This window comes from Gavialis gangeticus, unplaced genomic scaffold (genome assembly GCF_001723915.1).
Source record: "Gavialis gangeticus isolate Ggan-Ray unplaced genomic scaffold, GavGan_comp1, whole genome shotgun sequence".
NCBI classification, from domain to species: domain Eukaryota; kingdom Metazoa; phylum Chordata; order Crocodylia; family Gavialidae; genus Gavialis; species Gavialis gangeticus.
Genome location: NW_017728992.1, coordinates 142,461,323 through 142,475,720, shown reverse-complemented (window position 1 = coordinate 142,475,720; position 14,398 = coordinate 142,461,323). Strand labels below are relative to the sequence as shown.

Here is a 14,398-nt window from a genome sequence, read left to right as displayed (position 1 = left end):
GAATAGTCCTCCTTAGTGATGACCCCTCCTTTCCATTGGGAGTAAGCCTCCTTTTTGGCAAGGAGACATTCCCGGATGTTTTTAGTGAGCCATGGAGGCTTATATGCTCTCCTGCCCCCTTTGACCCTCCTGGGGATTACCTTCCTCTGGGCTTGGAGGATCGTCTCTTTAAGGAGTGACCACTCCCCTTGGACACCCGGCTCCCCTCCCCTCTGAGTCTTCAGTGCTTCTCCAACTATCCTCCTTAGCTCGTTGAAGTTTGCCCTCCTAAAATCTAGGGCCACCACCTGACTGCTTGCCTTTGTTACCTTACGCTGAATCGTGAATTCTAGCAGGCAGTGGTCACTGTCGCCCAGGGGCTTTAGCAAGGTTTTTGACACTATCTTCCATGACATTCAATTAACAAGCTAAGAAAGTATAGTCTAGATAAAGGTATTATAAGGTGAATTCAAAATTGGTTGGATCATCATTCTCGAGTAGTCATTAATGGCTGAATATCTAGTTAAGAGGAGGTATAAGTGTAGTTCCCCAGGGGTCTGTCTTGGGTCCTGTATTGTGTCACATCTTCATTAATTATTTAGATGATAGGATTAAGTGTACACTTAGCAAATATGTGGATTACCCCAAGTTGCTGAAGTTGCAGACACTCTGGAGGGCAGGATCCAGAATGACCTGAATAAGCTGGAGAACTGATCCGAAATTGATCAAAAGAAATTCTGCAAGAACAAATGCAAAGACCTGCACTTGGGACAGAATATAATATAATGTAAATACAGACTGAGGAATGATTGGCTGGGCTGCAGCAGTGCAGAGGAGGGTCTGGGGGTTACAGTAGACCATAAGTTGAACATGAGCCAACAGTGTGCTCTTGTTGCCAAAAAATCCAGAAGCATACTCGGTTATATTGACAGAAGTTCTCTTGCAAATTAAGGGAAGTGATTCTTCCACTCTTCAGTATTGCTAGGCCTCTCCCAGAGTATTGTGTCCAGTTTTGGGACCCACACTTCAAAAAGGATACGGACAGATTGGAAAGACTCTAGCAGAGTGTGGCAAAAATGTTAAGAGTCCTGGGAAGCATGACTTACGAAGACAGGCTGAAAGAACTAGGATTATTTAGTCTGGAGAAGAGAAGACTCACGTGGCGGAGGAGGCACTAACAGTCTTCAGATACCTGAAAAGCACTTATAAAGCGGATGCAGATAGGCTTTTCTCTGTGGCTGCACGGGACAGAAGCAATGACCTCAGACTGCAGCAGAGGAAATTTAGGTTGGGGGTTAGGAAGAATTTTCTGACCCTGAGAGTGGTCAAGTATTGGAATATTGGAGAAGTTGTAGACTCTCCATCCCTAGAAATTTTTAAGAGCAGTTTAGACAGACACTTGGCCAGGAAGGTGTAGTCAGGTATGATCCTGCCTTGAGTAGGGGCCTAGACTTAGGTGACCCTTTCTAGCCTTACATCCTTATGATCCTTTGGTCATAGGAAGCTATTCATGGACTGTGCTCCAGAAAAGCTTGTTTCCTCTTCTCCTAATTTCTTTACTGTTAGAACAGTAAGGCAGTAGAACAGACTGCCTAGGACAGTTGTGGACTGTCCATCACTGGAGGTGTTAAAGAAGAGGTTGGACAGCCAGTGGTTGGGGATGATCTAGGCATAGCTATGCCTGTGTTGTACTATAGATATTTCCCACACTCCTGGGGTTTGCTGGTTGCCTCTTGCTCCTCTTTCTGTGTTTCCTTAGGGTATTTCTGAGTCTTCCCTGAAGGCATTAGGTGTTGGCTGTAACCAAGACTGAGGATTTTGACTGGGGTGGGCTCCTCCTGGGACTTAAAGCCAGAGGTTCCTGGCTCCTAGTCATACCAAGCACCATATTTGGGGGCAGGGAGGAATTTTACTCCATGGTCAGATTGGTATGGACTGTGGGGGTTTTTGCCTTCTTCTGTAGTGGGGGTTGTGGCCCTCTACCTGGGATCTCTTGAAGAGGACATTGGCTGTCATGGTTCCTCTTCTTTATCTGTGGCAGGTTTTATGACTTTTGTCAGGGTTGACAGTAGTTATACAAAAAGTTTAAATTATGGATTGTATAAGATGTTTTGCATGGGGATGATTCTGCCTCAGTTAGGGGGTTGGACTAGATGACCCCTTTACATCCCTTCCAGCCCTGCTTCTCTCTGATTTCTGTGAGTCTTCTTTGTAATGAAGTGGCTTTGTATTTACAGTCACATATTACAGTGAAATGCTTTTGAGTGTAATAGGTACTGGCTTCCCTTGCCAACCACACGGGTTAGGTTCTTGAAAGTTCCTGTCTTTGGCAAAACTGTGGTTGGCAAAACTGGCAGGGCTGGGGGAGCAGGGGCTGTAGGTGGGGGGTGAGGGTACCAGCAAGGCTGTGGGGGTTGAAGAGGGGGATGGAGAGTGAGAGGCATGAGTAGGGCCAGGGGGCCCGTGGGGGGTATTTTCAGACTGTACACTCTCCCCTCCCCCCCCAGCCCTCCACCCTTTGAAGTATGGATACTCAAAACCATAGTTGGCAAGTGAAACCTGTATAAATTAGAGGTATAGGTATAAGTCTTCATTTCTCCTTTGCAAAGCACATTCTCTAGCTTTTATCAACCTAAGTCTAGATCATTCATCAGCATGTTTTCTAAGCACCAGATAAAAGCAAACAGATCTCCTTAGCCTTATTATATGGTATATGAGCATTTGTTTTAATGCTTGTTGTTGTTAATTGACAGATTCTCTGAACGGATCTTGGAAGGAAGGAGGATTTGTGCCTTCCAGTACCAGCAGCAGTGGATACTGGAGCTGGAGTGCTCCAAGTGATCAGTCTAATCCATCCACCCCTTCTCCACCTTTGTCTGCCGATAGCTTCAAACCTTTTCGAACACCTTCCCAGCCAGATGATGGCATTGATGAAGCTGAAACAAGCAACCTTCTCTTTGATGAACCCATCCCTAGGAAGAGAAAGGTTAGCCTTATGCTAGGTTCCATACAACTGTCTCCTGGGGATGTTATTAGACTGCGAAGGGGAGGATAAGGACAAAAGCCAGCATGAGCAGCTCTGTAAAGCATTTCAACAGAGGCAAAATCTCGCCATGGCACCCAGCTGACATGCAGGTCCACATACCATGTTCCCAGGGACCAAACCCAACTGAATCCAGTCCCATAGTACACCCACTGCCTGCCACACCACCTTGTTTGTGGAAGATGGCCAGGGTGTGTATATGTCCTGCTCAGAGAAGCAGCAACATGCTCCACAGAGGGTGTTGCCTCTGGCCTCTCAGGGGATTTCTGTCCAGCTTTGGCAAATTCTTTTGGTACAAGATGACCTGAGCAGCCTCTGCCCTTCCCGCTCCCCCCCCACCGCCCTGCTTTTGCTAGTACCTTGGCAGGATTTGACCCCTTATTTCTAGTTTGCTGAAATATGAAATTGTTAGTCTGACGGCATTATCAGGTGCCTGCATAATGTGAAACAGTCTCCAAACACACATTCAGGTGGAATAAAATCTGATGGTTTCCAGTATAGTGTCATTGGCCAAATTAATCCCTGGTGGAACTCCCCTGTAACCAGGAATACTCCACCAGGGATAAATGTGCCTTACTCACTACTGAAAAAATGAAACTAAACAAAATGCTTCAGAATGTAATGTAATTCTATCCTTTCCCCCCCCCGCCATCAATATGCCAGCAAGCAAATGCCTCTTGAAGAAAAAGAAAACAAAGAGATGGCATTAGTCCAAGCTTTTCTCTCTCCTAACGCAACAGGACAGATTTTATATAGCAAGATGAAACAGGGCTTTCTGTAAGGAAGAGAAAAACAGGGTATTTATTCATCTTTAGTGACTTAGTGTCTGGCTCAGACTGAGAGAGTTAATTGCTTCATGACCAGCAGGAAGAAGTTTTAATGATTGTTTAAATCTGATCAGATTTATCTCGTTTGCTACAGAAGTTGTTCATTTGCTAACCCACAACTGCTCTTGCTTTTGCTTTAGATATCACTTACGGGAGGGTGATATAAAATGCTGTTGCCTGTTGGATAGAGGTGCCTGTTGGATAAAGGTTATAGAGGTGTATTTATTAGAACATATTACAAGTTAGATAGTTACTAAAATAAATCCAGAAATTATTGAAGGGACCAGGGAGGGAGTGGAAATGCTGGTATGCTTTTAACTATCTTGTTAAAATTGTATGTATCATCACTCAGGCAGATGGTTTTAGAGATGCTGTTTTTATTGTTACCTAGGTTGTCTTTTTGGAGAGTACAGACATTTGATTATTCAGGCATTTTATATGTACCGAGGAACTGAGATGGTGCTTGTGATTTTCGGTCTGTACAACAAACATCAGATTTGCATAAGAATAATAGAATGTTCTACAACTGAATGCCACCACCTTCCCCCTCTCCAAGTCTTTTTACTCGGGTCCTTGGCTAGTACTTGTCTTACTATGAACTTGGAAAAGATACTACCTACAAGTTATTGGTCTTTCATATTGTCATTTCATAAAGCAAAACTGTAAAGATAAAGAGTGGCTGATAACATTACCAAATAAGTTAATGTCAAATTACCTCTGCTTCAGAGGATTGTGATTTGGAAAATATCACATGTTCTACCACCTCTTGCCAAGGAAGTTGAGTATATGTTTAACTTTTTACATTAATTCAGTTATTTCCTATCAAACATTCTTAATAGTTGAAGGGGTTTGTTATGACTACTATTTTTATGATAAAGCACTGGAGAATGATAAAGGAATTGCCTGAGCATTCTTGTTTCACTAAATTTGGAGAAGGTGAATTATTAGATAACCATATAACAATCATTTCTATAGAAATGGACTGTACCTGGGGAAAGTGGTACTTTCCTGAAAATAGGCAAGATATCATGGGATTTGATTTCAAACTAACTCTTGTTTTTTTCATATTCCCCTTGCTTACATCTGGTTATCTACATCAGAACATTGAAAACATAAAATAATAAATCTAAATAGGTATAAGGATCAGTGGGGTGTAGTCCTTAATAATTAGCACTGTTTGTACTTATAGCCTTATTTTCTAAGATGCCAAGCCTCAACAGGACCTGCTAATATCAAGAGACGCTGCAGGTTTATGCTTTTTAGAAATTCAGACCATTTGAACACTTGAGTGCTTTGAGCACTCAAGGGTCAAATTCTCCCTTTGCAGTCTGCCTCACAACTGAAGTCTGTGGGCTGCAAGGGCTTTAAAGGGTCTTTGAATCTGGCTTTCATTATTGGTTTTCTTTCAAAATTATCTTAGATGTGGTTTTTGTGCCAAAGAGATCCCACACTCCTCTAGCAGTTAAGATACTTTTATTGGGGCTGGCAGAAAGGAAAAGTCCCTTTCAAGTACAAGAAAAGTATAGTGGATATGATTTTTAAAAAATTCACATTTCTTGCACATCACTACTTATGGTATGTGTTGTAAAGACAGTGAGAAATGATGTGGCAGTTAAACCTACCACAGGCAATAAAGGCTGGTTATCATCTTCTCATGGTAAATGCTGTTCCCAGAGCGAGTTCTTCTGTAATGTTCTTAAAGAGCAATTACACAGACTGGTATAAAAACGGTTCCCTTACATCTTAGTCCCCAGCATCTCCAGTCCAATAATCAGTTGTGTTGCTTGCAGAGCCTAACCTGGTGGTTACAGTCTCTTGTCACTTTTACCTGGTCTATTAATGTTTTCACTGGAGAGTTAACTCAAGGGACTCAATCCAATTTATGCAGACTGGTTTTTTTGGCTACCTTCTTTATTCAAGGCATTTGAACATAAAATTATCAAGAATTGGCACGTCCCCATTGCTGAATGTCTATACTGCTCCCACTCCCAAAATCATTTCTAGTTGGTGAAAATTTCCCACTGCTAGAAATGAATGTTTGTACACAGCCTTAGGGGACTATTGTGATCATCTAGCCTGACCTCTGCATAACTCTGGTCATAGGACTTACCTGAATTAATTCTTGTTTGAATTGCATCATATCTTAGAAAAATATCCTTTTTGACTTCAAGTTTTCTACCGAAATAAAACTATCCTTAGCTCTTGGTAAATTGTTCAAATAGCTAAGTTACCTCACAGTTTGGTTTTTAGTTTTGGTCTGAATTTGTGTAGCTTCAGCTTTCAGCCACTGGATTTTTTCCCTGCTAGATTGAAGTGCCTATTATTGACCACCTAGGTTGCAATGCTAAAGAAAAGGAGCTGGGGATAATAGTCAACTACAAACTCAATGTGAGTCAATACTGTACCATTGCTGTAATAAAAGCAAAGAGTTTACTGGGACATATTAACAGAAATACCATGGGTATTTAGCACTGGTGAGGCCTTAGATGGAACACTTGAAGGCACTGCACTTCAAGAAGGAGATAGGCAACTAGGAGAGAGTCCAGTGGAGAGCAACATAAATGGTTAGAGGTCTTGAAAACATGACATATGAGGATAGGTTGGAAGAATTGGGGTTATTTAGTGTGGAAACGAGAAGACTGAGGAGTGATTTGATAATCCCTCAAATACAAAAAGGTTGTTATAAAGGGGATGGAAAATCAGTTGTTCTCCACAAAAACCACAAGAAGTACTGAACTTAAGGATCAACTACGGAGATCTAGCCTGAATACTAGGAAGAACTTTCCAACTATGGAGGTGGTGAACAAACTACCTGCTGAAGTTGTGGAACCTCTGTCAATTGAGTTTTTAGCTGTAGGGTAGACAAACATTTGTCTGGGACAGTTTGGAGAGGACTGATCCTTCCTTGAGCAGGGAGTTGGACTGGATGACCTACTGAAGTCTTGCCCTGCTTTTTTTTTTTTCTGAGGTTAAGTTTTGTCTCCATGAAGGTATTTACAAGGCAAGTCTACACAAGACACTAACTGCTCAGTAGCCGGCTAATACTGCGCCGTAATGCATCACAGCACAAACAATGCTAATACGCTACTGCACAGTATTATTAGGCTACTGCGCAGTAGCATCACTAAAAAGGTGTTTTTAGTGATGCTACTGCCACTTTTTCAGTGTGTTCTAATCCAAGCATTCACCTTGTATCAAATGTACGTAGTAGTAGAATGAGTTATTTATCCTGAAAAACAGCATGTGTTTCCATATGACCCCAATTAAAGAAAGCAAGAGGGTGGGATATTAAATCTTTTTGTACTCAGGACAGCACTTGGGCACATGTTTGACTTGAACTGTATGCATAAGTGCTGTTTTGAAGAAGATGCTTTTTCTGACTTGGGGCCTATATGAATACATTCATTTAATCTTACTTGAAACTAGATATAATAACATATCATAACAATGATTGAATGCAAGTCTCTTCCTCATTTTCTTTTAGGGGATAATGTACTGTTTTATAACAGAAAATACGTGTAGAGAAGTACAGATTAAAGTATGTGGATTCCATTTTTTTAATAATATAAAAATAACGTGGGGTGAATAGTTAGCTTTCATTTCCACGTTTGACTGGGCTAGTCTTATAAGGTACATAACACTCTTAAATAGCCAGTCAAGATTATCGTATGTTTTGCATTAGACTAAACTAGAGGCATTTGAAAATATTTTTCCAGGACTGTAAAATATGAAAGATGGGAAGACTGATTCAGCACTCACTTCCACAAGTATAAATCAGTAATCACTCAATTTAGGTGATTGGAGTTACACACATACAAGGACACGGCCCCTCTCAGAAACAATTTAAACCAGTATTATCTATATGTTTAAAAAAAAAATCCTGCAATATGTATGATTGCTACATGGAGGATGGAGGACTTTTGTTATAGCAGGCATCGTGATTTCATGAAGCTATCTTCCTTTCTTTGCCAGCAACGAATGGAGGAAGATGGTTCTTAGAAAGCATTTAATTTAATGTTGGGTATGCTTCTACAGGGACTGCAGGACACCATGCTTTTCTCAATTAATTCAACTGAAGGAGTCTTTAAAAATAAGGTTAAAAATACATTAAGTATATATATTATCTCGCTTTTTTTGGCAGATACGTATAAATAGAAGAGATTTGCAAAAGAATAAAGAGGTGAATTTCTCATTGCAGTTCCTCCAGTATAAATCCAGAGGAGCTCTACTGAATTCAGAGGCATTACCTTAAAGTTAAATTCACTCTGGATTTCTACCAGTATAGCGGACAGGAGAACTTGGTGCAATTTACTGTGAAGCAACGCTTACTGAACAGCTGTGTATGTCTATTTGTTTCCATCTTGAATGTGAATGAGTGATAAAAAAAAATTTAATCTACTTTGTTATACTTATTTAGAATTCCATGAAGGTGATGTTCAAATGCCTTTGGAAGAACTGTGGAAAGGTACTGAGCACAGCTGCAGGGATTCAGAAACACATCCGGACCATTCACCTTGGGTAAGAGGCCAGCTGTTCACAAGCCACAAGAAATTTAGTACCGATTGGGGTTTACTGAATTTACCCAAATTCAGTATGACTGAATTTAAGACAACCCCCCAATAATTAGATTATTTACATAGAAAATGTATTAATTTATTATACTTCTCCTTGTACAGGATCTAATTATTGGGGGATCATCTTAAATTTCATGCCTAGTTGTGATCCAAAATGCTGGCTGGAGACAGTGTATGCCTTCATTGGAAGACATATGACTGCAATAAAGTGCAGCACCCAATAGAGAAACTTGAGCTAGCTTGATTGGAAGTAGTGCAGCTTCATAAGCACAGCACTGCACCTGGGACATTACCACTACTGAGTGCTGCACTGATGCAATTATACAGGTTCTAGAAGGGGGGGCACAAAATGCAGCCTGGGGGCCGGATGTGGCCCACCAGGCCATTCTATCCGGCCCGCATGGCCCCTAAAAAATTTAGAAAATTAATATTTAACTGCCCTGGGCTACCTGTCATGCAGCCCTCGATAGCTTGCCAAAACTCAGTAAACGGCCTTCTGCCGAAAATAATTGCCTGCCCCTGTTCTAGAATGAAATCTAATATCTGTGCGTAACATTGCCAGTAACATCATGAGGGTATGGGCAACCAGGGCACCAGCTCTGAATGCACCCACACAGAGGCGGAGCAAGAACAGCTGTCACCACCACTGCTGATCCAGTTGCCACCACCCCTGTGGCCCAGAGTGTAGAACCTGGTAGTTGTACCTCCAAGCACTGCAGTGTGCGGTATAGACATACAAACTTGTTTGGAGTTAGTATGCATAGCTACACAGAGCTCTGTATTGCCAGAAACTGGTTATTTGAGGAAGCTATTTTCTAGCACTTTCTTTTGGTACAAGCCAAAAACATGGTGATGAACACAGCTAATACCTTTAATAAAAGTAGCCTCTGTCTGAGACTTATTCTAGGGCTATATAGACCTGAACTAAAGACACAGGCTACGATGAGGTCATTTACAGTGTGAATTTCTAGATGTCAGCTACTCCATGGTACCTACTTGTTCACATGCTACTACAATGCAATAAATGCAAGGTGGCTTGCCTTCTTTCATGGCTTGAAGAAGCCTGACTATGAGTCCTTTGTTTTCAAGGCTGTGTAAGATGCATCCCTTGCTCCTGCCAGCCTTCCTGCAAGTGAGTAAGAGTTTATGTGGTGCTTATAAAGGAAGTAGAGTGCTTAAATGTAATATATTTTTATGTATTAGTTAACATCCGGGAATCAAGGTTCACAGTCTTGATTTAGTAGAGTAATTTCAGTGTTCTTTATCTTTCCTTCATGTAGACGAGTAGGAGAGTCTGACTACAGTGATGGAGAAGAAGATTTTTATTATACAGAGATCAGACTTAACACAGACTCAGTAGCTGATGGCTTAAGCAGTCTTTCTCCAGTCTCTCCATCTCTAGCATCTCCTCCTTCTTTTCCAACCCAAGATGTAAGCCGTCCTGAAACATCATGTGCCAAAACTGAGACTAAAGTGATGACACCTCTGAGCCGCTCAGCTCCTACCAATCTCTACCTCGTACACACGGACCATGCTTACCAGGTAAAATGGTGACAATGATCACACCTCTGCCCAAGTTTAACAAACAGAGGGTCTTTAGACAAAGTGGGATAATTTTTCTTCCTTTTTTTTTGTAAAAGACACAGTGGGGCAGACTGTTACTGTCTGCTCTACAATGGATTTTTCTGCAAGATGATTCCCAAGGACTGCCAGAAGCCATTTCATTTTTTATTTATCTATTGTGGTATAGAGAACTCTGCATATGTGGGATAAGACGGAAAAAATATAAAAGGAGAATATAATCTCCTTTACTCTTACTAGTAATTCTTTACAAATGGCAAAGATCCAATCAGATTGCAGATGCTGGTAAGAATGCTTCTTACTTAATTCAAATACTATGCATTAATTGTAAAAATAAAATAACATGTTTTAAAAAGTAAATTATGAACATTTGAAAACTTGATTTTGACATGCTTTGATCTGCTGAATACTATATAATTTATAAGGAAAATAGAGGTTTTGTAGTAGTGTGGTCTATGAAGTGCTTATGAACACAATAAGTGAACACTTGTTAAATTTATTAAACCTCATGATGTTCCTGTATTGTATTTTCAAACATGCTTAACATCACAACATGCTTAACAAAAAAGAATACACAAGAACAAAGGTAGTATATGAAGTTGGATTTATTGTCACCAGGTTTAGAATTTTTAGAAACCTATTTTCCATGAAAAGCAACATTTATGATTATTAAATATATTAATATGCAGTGTGTCCTGCCATGTACCCCCTGCCTCAGGTTTGTTTTTCTGTCATGCTGGCAGTCTGGCACTTTACAAGGTAGACGTAGCAGTTTTTTCAGCACTCCAGCCAAAAACATTGCCTACCCCTGCTATAGAATATTATGGAGTGACTCTCTTTAAATATCTTTGTGAAGCTGTTTTAGCTTGTATAAAACACACTGACACATTTGGCCTAGAACAGTGGTTTTCAACCTTTTTTCATTTGCAGACCCCTAAAACATTTCAAATGGAGGTGTGGGCCCCTTAGGAAATCTGTTTTGTGCACAGCAAACATAAATAGATAATTACTGACAAACTGTTGTGTTAAAAATAAAAATAATATCAACAACAGCAATAACAATAACACAATTTTGTGAACTCACTATCTTGCCATCAGTTCTAATCAGATAGTTGATCTTGCTTCTTGGCAGAAAGTACGTGAAAGTTTGGTAGGATAGGTGACAGTTTGAGTCTTAGATCTCCCCAACATCCATTTTGTTTCAGTATTTTGTTTTAATCAATACTAAAGCTGAAAACCCACTTTCACATAAATACGTGGTGGTGAATGGCATCAAGACTTTAATGGCCTTGTCTGTCAGATCAGGATACTCCTTTTTTATTTTTAACCAGAAACAGACAAAAGGTTCCTTCTTGAATTCAAGTTTCAGTCCCCTGTCACAGGATAGCTCAAGTAACTGCTCTTCTTTAGCTGTTAGACAGGCAGTTTTCTATCCACCTTACAGTCCATTCATCCAGCCCATATTTCCTTAGCTTGCCTAAGAAAATATTGTGGGAGACTGTATCAAAAGCCTCGCTAAAATCAAGGTACACCACATCCACCAATCTCCCCACATCAAAGCCAGTCACCTTGTCATAGAAGGCAATCAGATTAGTCAGGTATGACTTGCCCCTGGTGAATCCATGCTGACTGTTCCTAATCACCTTTTTCTCCTCCAAGTGCTTAGAAATGGATTTCTTGAGGATCTGCTTCATGATTTTTCCAGAGACTGAGGTGAGGCTGGCTGGTCTGTAGTTTCCTGGATCCTCCTTTTTCCCTTTCTTAAATATGGGCACTATGTTTGCCCTTTTCCAATCATCTGGGACCTCTCCCTCATTGCCATGAGTTTTCAAAAATGATGGTCAGTGACTCTGCAATCACATAAGCCAACTCCCTCAGCACCCTCGGATGCATCCCATCCAGTCCCATGGACTTGTACACATCCAGCTTTTCTAAATAGTCCCTCACCTGTTCTTTTACCACTGAGAGCTGCTCACCTTCTCCCCAAACTGTGCTGCCTGGTGCAATAGTCTGGGAGCTGACCTTGTCTGTGAAGAATGAGGCAAAAAATGCATAGAGTACTTCAGCCTTTTCTGCATCCTCTGTCACAAGGTTGCCTCCCCCATTCACTAAGAGACCCACACTTTCCCTGATCATCCTCTTGCTACCGATATACTTCTAGAAACCCTTCTTGTTACCCTTCAGATCCCTTGCTAGCTGCAACTCCAACTGCACTTTGGCCTTCCTGACTACACCCCTGCATACCCAAGCAGTGCTCTTATATGCTTCCCTAGTTATTTGTCCGAATTTCCACTACTTATAAGCTTCCTTTTTGTGATGTAGTTTACTGAAGAATTCCTTGCTAAGCCAAGCTGGTCTTCTGCCATACTTGCTAGTCTTCCTGTGCATCAGGATGGTTTGTTCCTGCACTCTCAGTAAGGCTTCTTTAAAGTACAGCCAGCAATCCTGGACTCCTGTCCCCCTCAGTGTGGCTTCTCAGGGGATTCTGCCCATGAGTTTCCTGAGCGAGTCCAAGTCTCCTTTTCTGAAGTCCAGGGTCCTTTCTCTGCTGTTCTCCATCCTTCCTTTCCTCAGGATCCTGAAGTCTATCATCTCATGGTCACTGCTGCCCAAGTTGCCATTCACTACTACATTCCCCATGAATTCATCCCTGTTTGTGAACAGCAGGTTAAGAAGAGCATGGCTCCTAGCTGGCCGCTCCAGCACTTGCACCAGGAAACTGTCCCAACACTCTCCAGAAGCTTCCTGGCTTGCCTGTGCACTGCTGTATTGCCTTCCCAGCAGATGTCAGGGTGAATGAAGTCTTCCATGAGAACCAGGGCCTGTGATCGGGAACTTCTACTAGCTGTTTGAAGAAAGCCTCATTTACCACTTCCTCCTGGTCTCATAGTCTATAGCAGCCCCTCACCCAGCATCTCCCTTCTGCTCACCCCTCTGACCCTAACCCAGAGACTCTCAACAGGCCTATCTCCAGTTTCATACTGGAGCCCTGATCAATCTTTTACATAAAGTGCAACTCCTCCTCCTCCTTTCACCTGCCTGTCCTTCCTGAACAGTTTGTACCCATCCATAACAGTGCTCCAGTCATGTGAGCTAGCCCACCAAGTCTGATGCCAGCTGTCCCACCAAGTGCCATGACTGTGCAAGGACTTCTAGTTCTTCCTGCTTGTTTCCTAGGCTCTGTGCATTTGTGTACAGGCACCTTTGGTAACTAGTAGATTGCCCTGATTTCTCAGGAAGTATGAGAACACCTTGCCTGTTGCTCCCTCTTGTTTGCTTCTCTTCCAGGTCTCCTGCTTCCCCACTTACCTTAGGGCTTTGGTCTCCATTCCCTGGCAAACCTATTTTAAAGCCCTCCTTATTAGGTTAGCAAGCCTGTCTATGAAGATGCTCTTCCATCTCAAGTTGTTTTCTTTTACTCTAGAAACCCAGAGTTGAAAAGCTTCTTGATGAAAGCTATTAGGTACGGTCCCTTGCATACACAGGCAGCCTTTCACCCAGGGATTCCCCCAGATTGTCATGCCACACCGTCACACATTCACATGTATTAGATGTGCTCTGAAGATGAAAAGTTGGGACACAGACTGAGCTAGCAGAAATCCCCGTACCCCACCAGACTTTTGCTGGTAGACTCCCATCAGTTTTATAGGACCTAATCTTTCACTAAAAATATGTGCAATTTTTATAGTTCAAAATAAAGCTTTCCGTAGGTGCTTCATTTCCAAACTCTCTCTCTCTCTCTCTCTCTCTCTCTTTCTCTCTCTCTCTCTCTCCCCAGGTTCTAGATTGATATTGCCAAAGGGCAATGGGGTGAAAGTGTCATTGGGTCCCATGTAAAGCAGCAGTGGTGGCAGGATGAGGTAAGGCCCAGTTCCACTCTACCTGCTGGGGTTGGGCTGCCTACTTGCTAGTGTTCAGGCAGCCTCTGGCTGTCAGCAGCAGCGGTTCCTCTAAGTCAGGGATGATGTCAATCAGGCTTGATGGGTCCTCAGGTGATTACAGCCTCTGGCTGTAGGAAGAGCTGAATCAGCAGCTGCACTGGCAGCACTTCACTTAGGGCAGGCAGTGACAATGTGTGGGGGTGCACAGGGGTGCACGTGCACCCCCTGACAGCCAGTGTTCCCCACTTAGATGATGGACAGGGGGGCAGGCGGGAGCACTGGTGCCCCCCTGGGAGCATCAGCCAGGGAGTGGGGGTGTCAGGAGAAGTGCCCCTGCCACTTCCCCTGCCACTTCAATAGATTTCATAGACATTAGGGCTGGAAGGGACCTCGGAAGATCATTGAGTCCAGCCCCCCGCCCAAAGGGCAGGAAGTCAGCTGCGGTCATAGGATACCAGCAAGATAAGCATCCAATTTGCTCCTGAAGGTGTTCAATGTAGGTGCTTGAACTGC

At 42.3% G+C, this 14,398-nt stretch overlaps 1 protein-coding gene across 1 annotated transcript in view; it reads left to right on the top strand.

The window, feature by feature from the left end:
* The window catches only part of ZNF704 (zinc finger protein 704), a 200,103-nt gene that overhangs the window by 141,441 nt on the left and 44,264 nt on the right, over nt 1-14,398 (top strand). Inside the window, exons 3-5 of the mRNA XM_019527837.1 lie at nt 2,733-2,965; nt 8,267-8,367; nt 9,704-9,965. Of these exons, the coding sequence (XP_019383382.1) occupies nt 2,733-2,965; nt 8,267-8,367; nt 9,704-9,965 (596 nt within the window). The remainder of the gene's footprint in view (nt 1-2,732; nt 2,966-8,266; nt 8,368-9,703; nt 9,966-14,398) is intronic.